The sequence below is a fragment of the Pleurodeles waltl genome, chromosome 5 (genome assembly GCF_031143425.1).
Source record: "Pleurodeles waltl isolate 20211129_DDA chromosome 5, aPleWal1.hap1.20221129, whole genome shotgun sequence".
Classification (NCBI taxonomy): Eukaryota; Metazoa; Chordata; class Amphibia; order Caudata; family Salamandridae; genus Pleurodeles; species Pleurodeles waltl.
Window position 1 is genome coordinate 299,814,186 of NC_090444.1, and position 17,629 is coordinate 299,831,814.

The 17,629-nt window shown below is 42.4% G+C and overlaps 1 protein-coding gene across 1 annotated transcript in view; it reads right to left on the minus strand.

Moving 5' to 3' along the window:
• Window positions 1-2,051: 2,051 nt before the first annotated feature.
• Window positions 2,052-17,629, minus strand: part of LOC138297023 (uncharacterized) — a 29,993-nt gene continuing 14,415 nt past the window's right edge. The window contains exon 5 of the mRNA XM_069236541.1: window positions 2,052-2,167. Coding sequence (XP_069092642.1) covers window positions 2,052-2,167 — 116 coding nt within the window. The remainder of the gene's footprint in view (window positions 2,168-17,629) is intronic.

Here is a 17,629-nt window from a genome sequence, read left to right on the forward strand (position 1 = left end):
CGGGCATGTGTCTGTAATGCGTGTGTGCATGAATGGGTGTGTGTGTAGGTGCATGTTGTATTGTGTGATTGCGTTTGTGCCTGGACGTATGTTAGTGAGTGTTGCTCTGAGTGTGTATGAATGCATGCATGCGTGTGTGAATGTGGAAATGCAGGTGTGTATGTATGTGCGTGTATGTATGTATACAGGGGAGTCAGGGGAGTCGGGAGGGGAAAGAGGAGGGTGGGGGAGGACTCTGGGAGGGGGAAGGGGGCAGAGAAGACCCCTATCAGTGCCAGGGAAGGAATTCCCTGGCACTGATAGTGCCTACTGCCATGGTTTTTGTGGTGGCATAGAAACCACAGAAACCATGGCGATGTGCGGGGTCAAAATGCCATGGGCGGTCTAGTGACAGGCGCCGGGCTGGAGACTGTAGTCTCCAGTCTGGTGGTCATTACCGTCGTGGCGGTCGGTGTGTTAACTTGGCGGTTTGGCTTTGGCCAAACCGCCAATTTCATAATAGTAGTGGTATGTACTGCCAGCCTGTTGGCGGTGCTACCGCCACTATTACACCGACCGCCGGGGTCGTAATGACCTCCAATAGGTCTTCAACAGGAATGAACTGAACCACAAATAGACCCGGCACCAAAATAAAAGTAGTCCTCCTTAGTAAATGAGATAGCTACAAAAGTGGCCCACATTTGCAAATCCGTCAGTTTTTAATATGTAAAGACATGCTGCATGAGTATCTTGCTAGCCATGGAAAACTGCATGCATTTGTGCTTGATGGAGTCAATATTTGTTGTAATTTCACAGAAATCAATAGTCAAAATCACCACTAGATCATCAAACAGGCCAACAGTAAAGAAACAAACAGCCCACGCACTGACCAGACATACCGGCCCTTCTGGCAAAACCAGATTGTCCTATCCACCAATTAGACAGTAATCTTTGATCCTAAGCGAGTCAACTCAAAACTTAGAGCAGGCCTGGCCCTTCAGGAGTACCGTTCTCACACTACTGTTTTCCATGAGTGACATGTTAATATTCTATACAGTGCAGCAATCACGTGCTCATCTTGATTTCATTAATCATTGACTTTTTTCTTACGATCCTTCATGTTGCGTTCTTTATCACCATATCAGTTTTCAACTTTATCAGTTCCCTGTTACCTACTCAGTTATTAAATATCTGTCAAAATGATTAAAACATGTGGTTTAGGATGTTCTAAAGTCTGCTGCATCAACATACTATCAGGAGTAATATACACATTGACTTAAGTGAGAGACTTTTTTATATCAGAGTTTGCATTTGCTATCCTTTTTTGAGATGCCTTAAACTGCCTCACTTGTTTTTTTGTTTTTTTAATATATAATAAATACAGACATCTATACATACACAGAGGTGCTTGAGTCAGCCATCTTTATCCACTGGTTTGGTTAGTGGCAGCATTTCTCTTAGTATTTTCCTATGTTTTACATTTTGATTTTGCAATATTGCATATGTTTCCAAAACAAAATTATATACTTACCGGGGGCCGGGCTTATGGGCTTATTCAATACTTTCTAGGTTTGGTTACATGTATAATATTTATGGCATCAATTTGTCTCAGCCTAATGATGATACTGCGGGCAATGATGCACAAAGAGGAACTGCTGGCTCCGCGACTGGTTGAGTTTCCACACCATGCTTGAGAAATTGATTTTTGTTTCCACACTCTATTCCAGCAACATCTGCTGTTTTAATTAGTTTATGATATAAAATAAATAATGGGACCAATTCATAAAGGTATTTTCAGGTGTAAAGTACATGAAAAGACAAAAATACCTCCATTCGGGTCTCCTGGGAATACACAAAAGGATTCCCGGCAGGTGTAAATGGATATCCTAATCTGTATTTCTTCACCATGAGTGAGGTGAAATCTGCAGTACTAAATGCCAGGCAATGGCAAGTAGGGGTTGTACAACGCGTGATTTGCCTTGTAAGTTTGTGAACACCCACAGCAATGTATGTTTGTGGACATTCACAAACTCCTATGCAATCCCTTCCCTCGACAAAACATGGTTGGAAATTTACTCCAGTCGAGAGATGAAGTAGCTTTCCTTCCAAGATGAGAAGTGGAAAAGATCATCCCCAGATTCCGCAGGGATGTAGTGAAAGGGCATTATCCACCAGGAAAAAATGTTGCCTGTGGAAAAACAAATGAAGAAAAAAACGTGAATTTTCAAAGTGGACTCCATTTCACCTGTGGTTAAATGTACTCTTTGTAAATGTCCTCAGAGGGAGAATAGGAGCACATGGGAGATGTTGCAGTACTATGCCTGGAAACCTGCACTTGGAGCATCTTTCTTGGTATAAATCTGGGAATGCTTGTGAATTGAAACCAAACATAAAAGTACACTTAGGCAGAGATGTAAATCTTTGGACATATTTGTTATTTTTTATTTGTAAATCGGCCCAAATGTCTTGATAATGTTAGATTACATTGAATTCAATGATATTGCCTTTCCAGGGACTCAGCAGCTTAGAAGGCTTGGCCCATTACCAGTGCTTAATTTGAGCTTGTTGTTGCAGGTGGGGCCCACCCGCACTCATTTTTGGAGATCTGCACTTATTTTAATGCATCAGACATTGACCCAGAGTGATCCAAAGAGAAAGTGAGAAAATTATAAAAGGGAAAGAGGGAGAACGTGAAAGACCACAAAGGGAGAAAAGCAGGAACACAAAATGCAAGAGTAAGCCAAAGGGGAGGTAGTGGCTGCTGGTGGATTAAAGAGGCATGAAGCTGAACCAAGACTATGCAGCCCTGGTATTTGGCAAACCAGATGTTTGCCGTGGGCTTTGAGCAAAACTTTGCGCCCTGGCACTTACTCTTTTACAAATCAAGCACTCTCCAATACAAATATTCATCAAATGAGAGTCAATGTTTTGTGTATAAAACAAAGCAGTCTCAGAGTAACGGAACATGCTGGAAGACGCAGCATAGAGAATTTTTTTTCAAAACAATGCATGGATGATGGGGAACAAGGTCAAGACTGATTTGCATATGGCTGGGTCCAAACTGGGGGGGCATGGAGAGCAAAAGAATTGTATTTGTTTGTTTCTGGATGATTTTATTGCCTCTGCTTAAATCAGTGTGCTTCTTTCTCAGGATTCTTGTGTTTTGTGTCTCCTGACAGATGCTCCACCATGAGGTTACCATGTTTATCATCCAGTGGAATTCTGAACTCTTCCATCAAGGGTGGGAAGGTTCACACTTTATTATAGGTGTCTGCTGTCTCCATGCACAGGCCACAGGCATTGGAAACAGCAGTTGGAGGAGAAACAGCATACTGGATCTATCTATTAAGCTTAGGCAGTCTCTCATGAGTAGAATTCTTCCCTTCAACTCCAGTGAGAGTGACATGTGCATAGCATGATCCTGGTGCCTATCTGGGTATGGACTCTAGAATGTGGGAGGTTCAGGTGGGTGCTGTGCAATGTCCTCTCACGGCATGCACAAGCCTGCTCTGCCTCACACCACTGCCTCCTCCCTGCACAGTTAATCGTTGCAGCTTGTTGTGTGTCTGGTTTGGATCAACACACTCCTAGTTAAATGGAGAAGGGATCTTTTTCCTTGCTCTACTTGTTTGCGGGTATTCAAGCAGAAGAGCCTGTGACCTGCACAAACTGACTAGTGCAAAAAAGAACTGGGCAAGGGCATAGTCAATTGCTCTCACATGTAATAATAAAGTGTGCTGCGTTACCCTGCATTCTTTGTACAGCGTGGGCAAAGGAACCTCAGCCACAGCAGTAGCCTCTTCTTGGCTACGAAATTGCTGGAGTGAAAATGCACTCCTACCAAGTATTATGGGAAGCCGGCCATCACCATTAGTTTTGAAAGCACTATGGACTGTTGATTACCACTGAACTGCAGTATGCAACAGGAAACAGGGACCTGAATTTAGTTGTCTCCCTCTGAACTTTCAATACCTGAGACTGTACAAGACCAGTTGCTGGTCATCCTCCAGTCAGCTGCCACTAATCTGGATATGAGCAGCACTTTTGTGTCACAATATTAGTTTACCATTTTTCTTTAGTCTGAGCTCAATGTTCTATTACAGAGGAAAGATGTGGACCTTGTACCTGAGGATAAAAAAGATCCCAAGATGAGAGCGTTATCGCTGCAGACCAGCTTTATACAAGATAAGCAGCAAACCACAAAGACCTCTCAGCACCTTCCCTCCTTGAGAGAGAGAGACAGCGAGAGAGAGAAAGAGACAGAGAGACTCAGCACTATCCTTTAGAGTAAGGGAACAGGATAAGAGTCTCCAGGTAAAACAAATATCTTTTGGCTGATGGCCTGAGGCGCTCTTCCGCCTCATGACTGATTTTGTCTTTGGAAACATGTTTGTGGGGCCTACAAGTCCTAATGTTTTTTCGCCAAAGCCAGCCACCAGTCCAAAGGTAAAAGGTTCATAGTTTTCTGATGGCCACTTTCAGGATACTGCATCAACTTTGTGATGTATCCCTGATTTGTGTGTCACCACTGTGTCTGGACTGTGTCATGTGCATTCCATGATGCCAAGAATTGCCTATAAAATGAGCGGCACCTGATCAGAGCACTCTGCTTAGCTTCAAAACTCTCTCCCTGCTTTCATACTCTAACCAGGACCATGCTATTGCTAACTTTGCCGTGTCAGAGCAATTCAGGAACCAGTGGCAATGCTTTTAGCCCAGAATAACATTACTAAAATATTGTGTGAGATAAATATTGTGTCCAAAACATTATTTACAAAAACATAATCCAGATGGGTGTAGATTTTCTATTATTAACTCAAATTGAACAATATTCTTGAAGCCAATAGTAAGTACATAATATTCATGTCACACAATATTCTCAGAACAATATTCTGGTTCCACGCCCTGGCACTGACATCTACCCTACTCTGATATTTAAGATTAAAAGAGATGCTCACAGAACATTCTGAAAACAACCGCTAGCCCACATTTAACAACCCCAAACATTCACGTTTTTTATGCCTTTATGGAAGTGCTGATACCGTGCATTGAGTTTACAGGCATTCCTTGAATTCCATTCAAGCAGCCATTAGGTGACAAGATTGGGGCAAGGGGTTCCACAAGGAGATGCTTTGTACATCCTAGAACTAGTGATCAAGTTGTTAATGTTTTTTTTGTGAAATTATACCATATAACTTGTCTATATGTTGTACTTGCTTTTCACAGTTCACCTCACACAGCAGCATATTTGTACAATGCCTCAATAATCCACTTTGGTAATGTTCCTCACCCTATCTGCATTTCATGCTATGGACTGCCCTTGTCCTTTTGTGTGGTATTACTTCTCTAAATACCATGCCGGTCATATAATATAAGTAAATATATAAATAAACTGCCACTCTGGAAGACTCTTCTGCTGGGTGAACAGCTAGAGCGCTCTCCTTGCCCTTGGTATATGTTTACAGTTCTCTTATGCTCGAATAGCCTGCAGTGCTTGTTGCACCAGAAAACACATAACAAAATTAAAGTGGTATATTATCGTTTTATAGCATGTGTTAAAAATGCTTTATTCTGTTCATAGTTTTAGGTTAGCAAGCAGGGGCAGTCTCAATTTACATGACTGGGTGGTCGATTTCGCTTCACATTGAATGTCAAATTTGAGGAAAAAAATAAAATTAAAAGGATTGAAATTTAAAAAAAGTGGTTGGTCACCGATTACATGACTCACCCGGGACGCCAGTTGCTGACAGCCAATTTAGGAATGCTCTGTTTGAACAATAAATTCCAAAAGGCCACAATTATAGTACAGAGTACAAGAAGCTAGATGCCCATCGTTAAGGGGTCCAGGCTCTGGAGGCAGGCTCGTGGTCTAAATGCATGGGTGCAGGCGCTGGGTGACTCCTAGCTCTGCAAACATTCTTACTGTGAAGATGTTTGATATTGTAATAGTATTTATATAGGGATTGCGTTGAAGTGAGTACCAAGCTAAAGTGGATTTGTTGTGAGCCAGCGTAGCGGAATATACGTAGTTAATGCGTCCTACTGCACCTATGAGAAGTCATACTTGCAGCAGGAATGTTCAGTACATCGTATACATTTCCCTTCTCTTTATAATCACAACCAGGGCGTGATTGGAGCTATCACATAATTAGTTGGAAGATGACACTGTTCACACTCCCTCTTGACCTTTGCATCCTACCAGCGCGAGCCTGGCCGCGTGAGCCACCGGGGTCTTCCGGGTTCTTGGCACGCACTGACGACTTCCACAGGTGTCAGGGTAGCAGGTGAGGAGCGGCAAGAGGACCAAAAGCTAAACATAAACGGGGATGACATACTCCGAACCGAAAACGGATACAAACAAAATAAAAAGACGCAGACAGCTGCCGTGTGGTCTTTACAAAAATACACATTAATGAAGACTTCAGCATGTGTGAATGTGATGAGTGGCAGAGGGAACTGTATCCTGTGTTCCATCTTGTGAGCATGTGCGCTCCCTGCTCCCGCGCAGTGTATTTCATGGGGTAGTGTTTTTTGACTGGGAGAACCGGAGCTTCAGGCGGAAGTGGGGCTGAGCAGAGAGCTCAGCTTACACCTGGAGAGGTGCCTTACCACAAACCTATGAGTAACTGGAACAAAGAAGCTAAGCATGTAATCTGACCATGTTTGATTACTTTTTGAAGTAACTGTAGTGGTTACTTCAGTTATCATATTGTTTTTTATCTCTAGTTCTGGTAACATGAAACTCAGAGCGGAATAATTACTTGCAGTACTAGTCTATCTCTCTCTGCTACTCAGAACATTTTTTTCATTGCGTACTCCAGAGGAAACTAGCGGCTGCCTGAGGTAGAGGTTGGTTGTCAAATAACCGGGGTGGCATCTTCACCCGCCCAGTGGAGGCCCGCTCCACCATTTAGAGAGTTTCCTACTATGTTGGTAAGGAATTTTTTCCAAAACCAATCTCTCTAATAAGACTGGAGCACTTTCGTCTAAAATCCAGTGCCAGGCACTCTGTCATGGAATGGCAGCTTCTTTTAGAATTGTCTTTAATTCAAGGAAACAAACCCTCAGAAAGAGGATTTTCTGTGTAACAAAATAGTAAAGGCCTTGAAGCACAGGGAAGTTTCTTCCAGTGAATGGACGTCCTTGATGGTTTTTAATGCACAGAGACACCTCGCATGGCAAATCCGTGTAGGGAAAATCCGTGTGAGAATGTGTGTCTCAAATAGGGTGGACCACCTAATACACTACAGCCAGCATCTCAGTGCTCAATCGTGTGTGTTTGGAATTGACCTGCCTGTGCCCTCCTTCCTCATTCTTTACCTGGAAATAATGCAAAAGAAGCATCAAACCTGTGACAAATGATTCTACTCACTGTCACTCAGGTTTTCCTTCCAGACCCACAACCTGTACAACAACAGCCTTTTGTCTGTAAAGTCAACTGCCCACAAACCTCGGACCCATGCACATGCTAGGGCATGGTTCGCTTGTCTAATGTACTATAGTAAAACATTTGTGCACTTTGCAATTGTACACATTTTTCTGTGATGTTCTTTAGCGTAGGACCAGGTAATTCCCCACTTGATGGCACGCATTTCATATATTGTCTCATTCTTTTTTGCCTCACCCTAATCTGACCCTGCAATTTTCCTCTCAAATGTTGAGGCTTGTTTTGTTACATTTCTCTTATTCTAATGGTGATGGCCTCTGTTAAACAGTGTAGTTAGGTGTCACACCTATGAGGATCTTGATCGTGCATAATTTTATGCATAAACCAATAATTCCTTATTTGTTCAACTCCCTTTCTTCCTAATAGCCCCCTCTCAGATTATGGCCATCAACAATGTGACTTGGCTCCATCTTGTCCAGTGCCCTTTTACTTTGTAACTAGCTGGCTTTACTTTCTATGAAACCCGTTCTTACATACAAACATAGCCGAGCCCATTCAGTTGTGGATACCCCTCAGCACATGACTATTTGCTGGCATTCCAGGCGGGGGCTTCTACGGGAGGGCACAAGATGGCGGTAGCTTAGTTTCCGAAAGGAAACCTTACCTGCGTTTACTTCTAGGAGGTACTTATGTCCACCTTTATGTGGCAAGCAATGCCCCTGGTGAACATTTTATGTTTGCAGAAATTGCTTCCTCACCATATATTGAAATTCCATTATGTGATAGTTCTATTTTTCAAGTTATGTATTATTATTAACTGTCTATCTGGCCACATAGGTCCGGGCAGGCCTGTCATCGCCATGTGATGTGCATTACCTACAGAGAGACCTAGAGGACTAAAGCTTCAAAGTACTGAAGACGCCTGTTTCCTGCAGACTCTGTGGATTCAGGAAAGTTCTGCTGTGTTAGATGTTTCCAAGTTTGTTAGCTGAGCAACTTGAGTGGGACCCCACCTTTATTAATTCCATATTGTTTTCGGAGCTGTGCTTCTCGTGTTTTGCTGTACTGTTTTAGGTATGTCTTTAGGTATTGCTCAGAAGAGCTATATCCTCGGTCATGGAAGTGGAAGGCATGATGACAGACATATTAGGTGTTTGTAGGAGTCTGGGTTGTATTTGGACTGTCGCCTTGTCCAGCAACCAAATCCTTCTATGTTCAGGCAGCTGTTTCCTCACCCCTTCTTTTCCCATCCTGCTCATTCCCTTGCTCTTATTAGGTCCAGAGGGCAGCCAAGTATACTATCTACCCATTAACTCTACTTTTTTTCCCAGTGTGTCAAGCTCTTGCATCCTGGTAAAGGACAGAGAGGTCAAGGACGCTTCCATGTAGGTGTCTGTAAGGATGTGGGGCAAGCTTTGGCCTACAACCACTTTCTATTTCAAAAACCTTTCAAATTCTGATTCTCTCCAATTTGCAAATTCTAATCTTCATAAATGAACTAAGGGCAAGATATACTAAGAATGCACAATGTAAAACTAGTTGCAAATTGTGCATCAAATTTTATTGAATTCATTTTGCGAATCAACTTGGGCACTAATAGGATGATTCACGAAATCCCAATTTGTAGTGGGTCGCAATTGGACCTAGTCTATGAATATTCATAAGGTAGGTTGCAGATTGTGACCCACTATGAATCGCAGCCATCACATGGATGGCGGCATGCTGTGGTCAGCAAACCACCATATCTGCAACTGTTTTCAAATAAAGTATTTTTTTTTTTTTTTAATGTAATCCATTTTCCCTTAAAGGAAAAGGGATTTATTTAAAAAAAATAAACATTTAAGTTACATTTTTAAGAGTAGGCAGTGATCCAGGGGAGTGATCCTTGGGACCCCTTACCTACTCATAAAATATTTGTTATCAACATTCACAGTGAGGAAGGAGTCCTTGGGGGTCCCTTCCCATTTGCGAACGTGTTACCACTACATTTGTGTAGTCATTAAAATGTTAATGTTTACCACCTGCGTTCAGTCACAAAACATTAATACATCTCATTCCAAATTGGGATTTGGAAGAGACGCCCTAAACCCATCCCTTCCAAATATTGATTTGGTATTTGGTTGCATACTTAAATTGCAATTCGGTAACATGTTACTGAATTACAATTTGCATTTCATACATTACAAAAAGCCTTTTTGAGGTTTCAAAATGTCCGGATTCGGCAAATCGGACCTTTTGTAAATGCAAAAGTGCTCCTTATATCTGGCCCAATATCTCCTTCCACGTTTTCTTTCATTGATGCTGAGGATAATTCCCTGATAACACCTACTTGTGTGGGTAACATGACCACCACTACTGGATGAACCCAAAGACCTATACACCACAAAGCCCAGTGTTCTCAGTGGTTTGTGGCAGTAGTTATCCCATGTGGATTCAACAATAGAACCCTGTGGTTTAATATCTGCAAATCCTACTGTTGGGACTCCTGCTGGGTTAACTGCATATTTTATATGCATTAGTTGTGTTTAACTGTGCTTACAGTGGACCAAATGATGTCATTAATGGGTTGAATTTATACAGCACTTCCTAACCCCAGAGGTTTATGGCGCTGTAGTTCCTCTTTCACTCAATATTGTTCATTCACTGCTTGCACAGCAGTGCTTCCAAAGATAAGGCCTCTGTTGCTCTTAAGAAACTTCCTATCCACTGATTACTTAATAAAGAATTAGGGGGTTGGGTTTCTATCGATCTTAGATTCCCTTCAAATTGCATTGCACTAGTGAATGTTGGGATTTCAAGCCAATAAAAAAAGTACTTTTTTTTGTTATGATAACTACAAAAGAATACAGAGATAAAAAATACATATGTATCACATTGTAAAATACCATAGATTCGTAGAGGATGTTTTGATTTTTTTTTAAATAGACTATTAATACCAATGGCACAAAAGGAGTCTGCTCATAGACATTCTTCATCATAAAATTAAGCAATATATATTTGAAAAAGCTGATCAGAAAGTCGAAAAAGAGGAGCCATTCCAGGGCTACTAATGTGCAAAGTCACGTAAGTGCAATAAGTTTGACAAACTGCCAGTGCAATTTCAGAAAGTGCAAAATATACATGGTGTAGATAACAATTTTAGATGCAACAATCTAAACATAAACAGTACATAAATGACGTTATATACGAACAGTTCCACTGTTCATGTTGTTAAACGAGGTAAAAACTTCACAAGTTTGTACCATACATTTGTCAAAAGGCGGCTTACCGCAAACACGGTGAAAGTTGAGGTGTCGCTTTTCAGAGTCCCCAGGGACACCAGATAGCCGGTCATCCCAAAATTCAAGCACACTAGTTGTATCTAGTGCCGGTGAGGATCGAGGGGTTCTGGGCAGAAGAACAGAATGTGCTTCTCTGTCTCGGGAACCAAACTACAAAATGGTCATAGATTAGGAGTCTGGTCGTTCTGCCTTCTACTTGTGAACTACGTCAGTGGAAGGTTACCAAGCCAGAAGCGAACATACAGGCTCTTTTCTAGTAATGCTGTAATCATATCTTTGAACAGTTCGAAACACGAGGTGATCTTGAACTTAAGGAAGTGATTTGTTAATTGCCCTTTTGACCCACTCCCAACATAATGATCGTAAACAAAAGCCCAGCATTGGGACTTTAGACCACCAACCTCTGCTTTCCAAACATTTATAGGGTCGTTCCATAGTCTTTGGGGAACTAGCTTTTTGAAACAGCAAGATACAAATTTGCACCAGGGAACCTGCATGGCATTATTCATATTCACTAATTCCCCTAGATAGTCCCTTTATTTATTTAGTTCCAGAGTAGACCAAAGGCATACAGAGTAGACTATGGGCTTCAGTGATGCCAAATTCGAAATTCTGTTAATATCCACATCAAGAAAGAGGGGTGAGGGGAGCAGTAACCAGAGTGAAACACGCGATCTTGCAAAATTGTTTTCTGCTATGGCCAACTGCTGGGCATCAACATATTCCAATGCTTCAGCTCCACAAAGTACAGCACTCTGCGCTTTAGCGTGGTATACTGCAAGTGCGGGGGTATCAAGAGGGAAACCGTTTGTGTAGTCGAAGAATTGCTTTCGATCTATAGTGAATTAAGAATGAGCTTTCTTAAGTTTAGGATTCCCAATTAAATTTATCTGATAATTGACCACTAAATAAACAAAGGTATGAACTGTTTCCAAGAGTTAGTAGCCATCCCTTACTGTGCAGTTCCTGCCTACATTGGTTCCAAATACCATATATTTGTTTTTTGTCGTATACAGCTCAAGGCTTCTGGATTTGCAAAACCTCATAAACTTGTTGATTAAGACCTGGAGCACCATAGCAGTTTTGGAAATGAGAAGATAATCATCTGCAAAAAGAAGGATAGGAACCTTCTTGCTATGTAAGATGAGTGAATTATTTTGACAACTCGTGTTCATCCGCCACATTTTTGTGCAGGGTAAACAAGGCGGGAACAAGGACGCACTCCTGACGCACACTGTCAGCATACCTTTGCTACCCCTGCGGACTTGAGCATTCTTCCTATCATGGAGCCTTGCTGAGATTAATCAAATTCCTTTCAACCAAAACTTTCCATAGATTATCGTTGGGTAAAAGGTTAAATGAAGCTCGAAGGTCTAAGAAAGCCACATCTTTTCTTTGTTTTACCATATGTGCATATTTCCAAGAAAGGAGAGCACATCTAAAGTCTTTAATCCCGACTTATTTTAGCCTGTCCAGCAGAACACTAAGGTGAATGCTGCTGACAGATCAAAGAGAACCCGCGCAGATGGTTCAACAAAATTCAACAGCATTCGAATGGTATCCACCACCAACAGCGCAGCTGTTTCAATGTTGTGGAGTGGAGAAATGTGTAGCTGAATGATGTCCTGCATATGACTCTGTGCCAGTCTCTCCATTAACAATCCATTCATGTGTTTTTCTAAATTCTTAACACAAACGAAAGTAATGATATAAGACAGTAGTTGGAGGGAACTGAAGGATCAGTATAGGTAGTTTTTAATAGAGGGACAATTAAGGCCATTTTCCAAGCCTCAAGGACCTGCCAGTAGGCCGGCAATCTATTACACACCTTCCTCAATGGGGTACCAAGAGTGCGACTCAAATTCTGACACTAAGATGGGGGCAGGGGATCTAGTAGGGACCTAAATTTCAAAACTTTGTTTCCAACATGGGGGCCTAGTGAGCTAGAATCACAGCCTGATTAGAGGTGGTGGAAAGGGAGGTTTTCTGCTCAGTCCCTATTTCTACATCCAGAGTGAGTATCAGAGGTTTGGACTGGGTAGTATTCCTGTCTGGCTTGAGGTCATCAAGAATTGCCCTTATCTTGTTCTCAGAAAAGTTTGTCAGCGTATCAGTGAGCTCTTGTGTGTGTAAGATAGTAAGAGGTACACACCTAGGAACCAAAAAGTTTTTTCATGATATGGACATTTCCTTGGCAGAATTGACTGAATTCAGGGTTCTAGGGGTATAAAATGCCCTCATTTCACATATTATCAGTTGTTTATGTTCCTCGCTTCGAATATCAGGGTTAGTCTTGCTGAGTCAGCATATTCAACTCACCACACCTGTTCCAGTTTCTTGCATCCTAGTTTGGATTTTTCAAGGGTGTTGGTTTACTAAGGTGCAGAAGGAGTAGCCCAGCCTTATACCTGATGTTTTTCTGGTAAAACCGTATCCACTGCCAATTGCACACAGTTTACATCATTATCATAGCCTACCAACACCAGTACATTATTTCCTGTATTTTTCCTAGGTGACATGTATGACAGAGCTCTTTACAGCTCAGAGGTGTTTAATTTTGACGAAGAGCAATATTTATTCTGTGATACCTTCTATCGCCCCACATTGTTTCCTTTCTCTGAATTAAGTTGTTGTGAGAGGACCTGGAAAGGGATTAATAAGTGGTCCATCCATACTTGTGGGATGCCTTCTTCATAATAGATATGCTCTACTGCCCCAAAAATCAAACCTAGTGTTTGCCCTTGATATGAGTGGGACCAGAAACTAACAAGTCCACCCCAAAAGCTGACATCGCATCCAATAGCCTGGCCGCTTCTGGGAGATTAAAGTTGCCCAGCACTACTAAGTTGTTATAGGTCACAGAGGCAGATAAAACAGGTCCACAAAATGATTGATGAAAGCATTGTCAGGGCCCGAAGGATGAAAACATAGTAAGCCATTAAAAAGAGTGACGTTGTAGGAGATGGTAGGGTTCTCTGCCATGATTGTCAGTAAATCCCATTCACAAATTGTAAACTGTTCCTCTGCTGCGATCTCTATGCCACCTCCCTGTTGATTAGGCCTCACTCTTTACGTGATATTATAACCGGCTGGACAAATGTTTGCTAGTGCAGGATCACATGACTCCATGAACCACGTCTCTGTGACACACAGGACTGCAAGAGTTCCCATACGCAGCAGCTTGCATAGTTCAAGGCATGGCACACTGCCAAATGCGCGTTTATCAGGGCACATCGGATGTTATGTCGAGGAAGGGTGCTTGGCGTTCCCTTGTTGGTCAGAGTGGTTACAGATCCATTGGCCTTAATGTAGACCTCACTAATGAACATACTAATATGATGGATCTTTTCTGTCTTAATCCCTGGGTTTGTCACTGCAGGCCACCATTCTGCAAATTGCTTAACCTTGGTGAGTTCTTTCTCTTCCCTCACTCCCTCTCAATATCAAGCAACTGCTACTTGGTGTGTGTTATTCTACAAAGATGGTCTGCCTCTAAGATCAAAAGGACAGCATATCTGGTACTGAGCACGGACGGAGCATAGATGGGCACAGATGGGGTTGCCTTTTGTATGCCTTCAGTGCGCCAGCAGCGCACCTGCTGTGTAGGCACGCAACCGTCTCCATTAAATGGGTAAAGAGTGAGTACCAACTAGACTGTCATTCCAAGATGATGCCCTAGGCATGACTCTGAAGAGAGGTAAAAATTGTGTCTCTTAGCACTATACTTTCCAGGCAAAAACAACCCAACAAGCAAGTACAGGTAATAAGTGCCCTGAAATATTTTCACCTGAAGAAACGTTTAAGAGGTGCAGCATTGCAAGTTAAAAGTACAATAATCAAAAATCAAAGAATTGCAGGATCAGGTGTAGCACACACGTGGCTGGGGCCTTTAGTTCTCAGGGTTGCGAAGCTGTCGCCATTAAATGGGTAACAAATGAGCGGCAACTAGACCATCACTCCAACATAGTGCCCTAGGCATGCCTCTGAAGAGGAGTCAAAGTAAAAATGGCATCCCCTTGCGCTACACATCCCAACCAAAAACAGCCCAACAAACAAATGCAAGCAAAAAGTGTCCTGAAACTTTTACCCCCATGAAAAGTTAAAGAGATGTAGAAGTGCAAGTTAAAAACACCATAGTTAAAAATCAAATTAATGCAGGGCCAGGAGTAGCATACACTTGGCTGGGACCTTTTGTTCTCATGGTCGCGCAGTTGTGGTCATTAGATGGGTAACAAGGGAGGGCAACTACACCGTCATTCCAAAATGCATGATGGTGCTCTACACGTGTCCCTACGCGCTCTAATTTCCAGGCAACAACAGCACAATACACAAGTGCAAGTAAGAAGTGCCCCAAAACCTTTTCCCCCAATGAAAAGTTTGAGAGGTGCAGTAGCGCAAATTAAATGCCCGATAATCAAATATCAAATTAATGCAACGTCAAGAGTAGCACACACTTGGCTAGAGCCTTTAGTTGTCACGGTTGCACAGCTATCTCCCTAGACATGCTTCTGAAGAGGAGTAAAAATGGCAGCCCATTGCGCAGTCCCATCCTGTTGGGCTATACTTTCCAGGCAAAAACAGCCCAGTGAATAAATGCAGGTAAGAAGTCCACCGACTGGCACACGTTAAAGGCCCAATATTAGAAAATCTAATTAATGCAGAGTCAGGAGTAGCACACACTTGGCTGTGAACTTTAGTTCTCAATGTTGTGCAGCTGTCTCCATTAAATGGGTAAGGAACGAGAGGCAACTAGACCGTCACTCTAAGACTGCGCCCTAGGTGTACCTCTGAAAGGGAGTAAAAATGCTGTCTTCTCACGCTATATTACTCACAAAAAGCGTCACACAATTAAAAAATATATTCCATCCATGTGATACATTCTTCACATTCCCACCGGGTAAAAATCAATCAAAACCCAGTGTTCTCTCCATACTTGGTGTCGGCCTTCATGATATTTCACAAAGGAGTATTAATCGCCTAATTTTCCTATCCTGTGCATGTGCTGCAGCCACTGTCCAAACTATCTAATTGCTAGTCTGTGACCTTCAGACTATAAGCTAACATGGTGAGGCTAGTGCACGAAACAGGTGTTATGCACAACAAGCAAAAAAATACATTTATTTCAAACATAAAATAAGGTACCTAGCTTAAAATGCACCTACCCTAACAAAAGTTAATCAAAATACATGATTCTAAACATAAAACAATATGAAAAATAAGATGTGAAATAATATCCATAAATCATGTATAAGTGATGTAAGCAGTCGTTCTGGGGTTACAGATTAACATTTCATTAAGAACATATAAGTGACATGACACTCTATCACCACTATCTAAAAACAAGTATTTTTTAATTAATATTGCTACTAATATTACATTACTGTTACTTCTACTATTGTACCTATTTTCTTTATGTAGCACATTCAACATTCAGTTGTGTCAGTAGACTGTAAAGCATTAAGGGCCAGATGTAGGAAGCCATTTGCATGGTGCAACCTGTGAAAATCGCAGTTTGCACCATGCAAACGGCCTAACGCGATGCACATTCGCAAATTGCGAGTCGATACCGACCCGCAATTTGTGAATGCGACTCACAAATAGGAAGGGGTGTTCCCTTCCTATTTGCGACGCGCATCGCAATTCAGAATTGCTTTGTGACCGCGAATGCGGTCGCAAAGCAACTCGCAGTTACCACCAGTGTCACACTGGTGGTAACTCATTCGCAAAAGGGAAGGGGTCCCCAAGGGACCCCTTCCCCTTTGTGAATGTTGCCCAGAATGTTTTTTCAGAGATACACTGAAGAAACGAAACCAAATGGTTTCGGTATTTTTTTCATTTTGCAACTCGTTTTCCTTTAAGGAAAACGGGCTGCAAAATGAAGGAAAAAAAAATGCTTTATTTCAAAAGCAGTCACAGACATGGAGGTCTGCTGACTTCAGTAGGCCACCTTTCCTGTGAGCGCAGGGACTCGCTATGGGGTCGCAAAATGCGACCCACCTCATTAATATTGATGAGGTGGGTCTTTGCGACCCCATAGCGAGTCGCAGACGGTGTCTGAGAAACCGTTCTGCATCCGAGATTGCGACTCGGAAATTGCGAGTCGGACAGACTCGCAATTTCCGAGTCGCAATCTCGGAGTTTGCCACATGTGGCCCTAAGAAACACGATTACAGAACCCTATGCTGTGCTCTCACACACTGTCGAACACTGGACCCAATGCAATATAATGTTTCTGTGAGTAGGCGTACCTTACTCCTGAATTTCCCGCAGTACATTACAAGTGGTTGTATAAACAGTGTTATGAATCCTAGCCAATATCTCCAGTAGAAGACTGAATACACTCTCAACTTAAGGTGGCCCCCAATTGATGGGTGAAAGCATGGAACACTTAACTGGCTTGCTTGACTGCGTGCACAGGTATGAATTAGCTGATGCACTGAACTATTCTAGCTCGAGAAGGGGAAGGAGTCCCGCATGAGAAGGTATCAAACACTTGAAAAATAATAAGCACACTTAAAGAAATATTTTATTCAAACTCCAGCTATTTAACAAGGCAGAGGCGTTAGTAGTAGGAAGGGATACCTTTAATCACCATATTAAAAGTGACAGTTGTCCCGCCCCGGAAATGACGTCATATCCGGTGGCTGGGACTTCCGGTGTCCCAGAAAGCCCTCCCCGGAAGTGACGTGCATGGGGGTGTCACGTGGTTTGTGAACACGTGGTGTTGGCTGGTAGAGCCACCCTTTTTTTTTTTTTGAAATGTTGCATATAAGGAGCTGGTTAGAACCGGCTGTCAAACCGCAAACCAGGGCTGAATCAGTTTGCCAAGGCGCTATGAAGAGATACAATCCGATCGCCAGAAAAGCCGTCTCCTCAGGGGCCCTGAACACTATTGGTAGATATTACCGGACCCTCGCCCCTCGTACGATGGATGAGAATGCACAACAGGGTGTCCCAGACACCCGGGATACCGATGTTACAG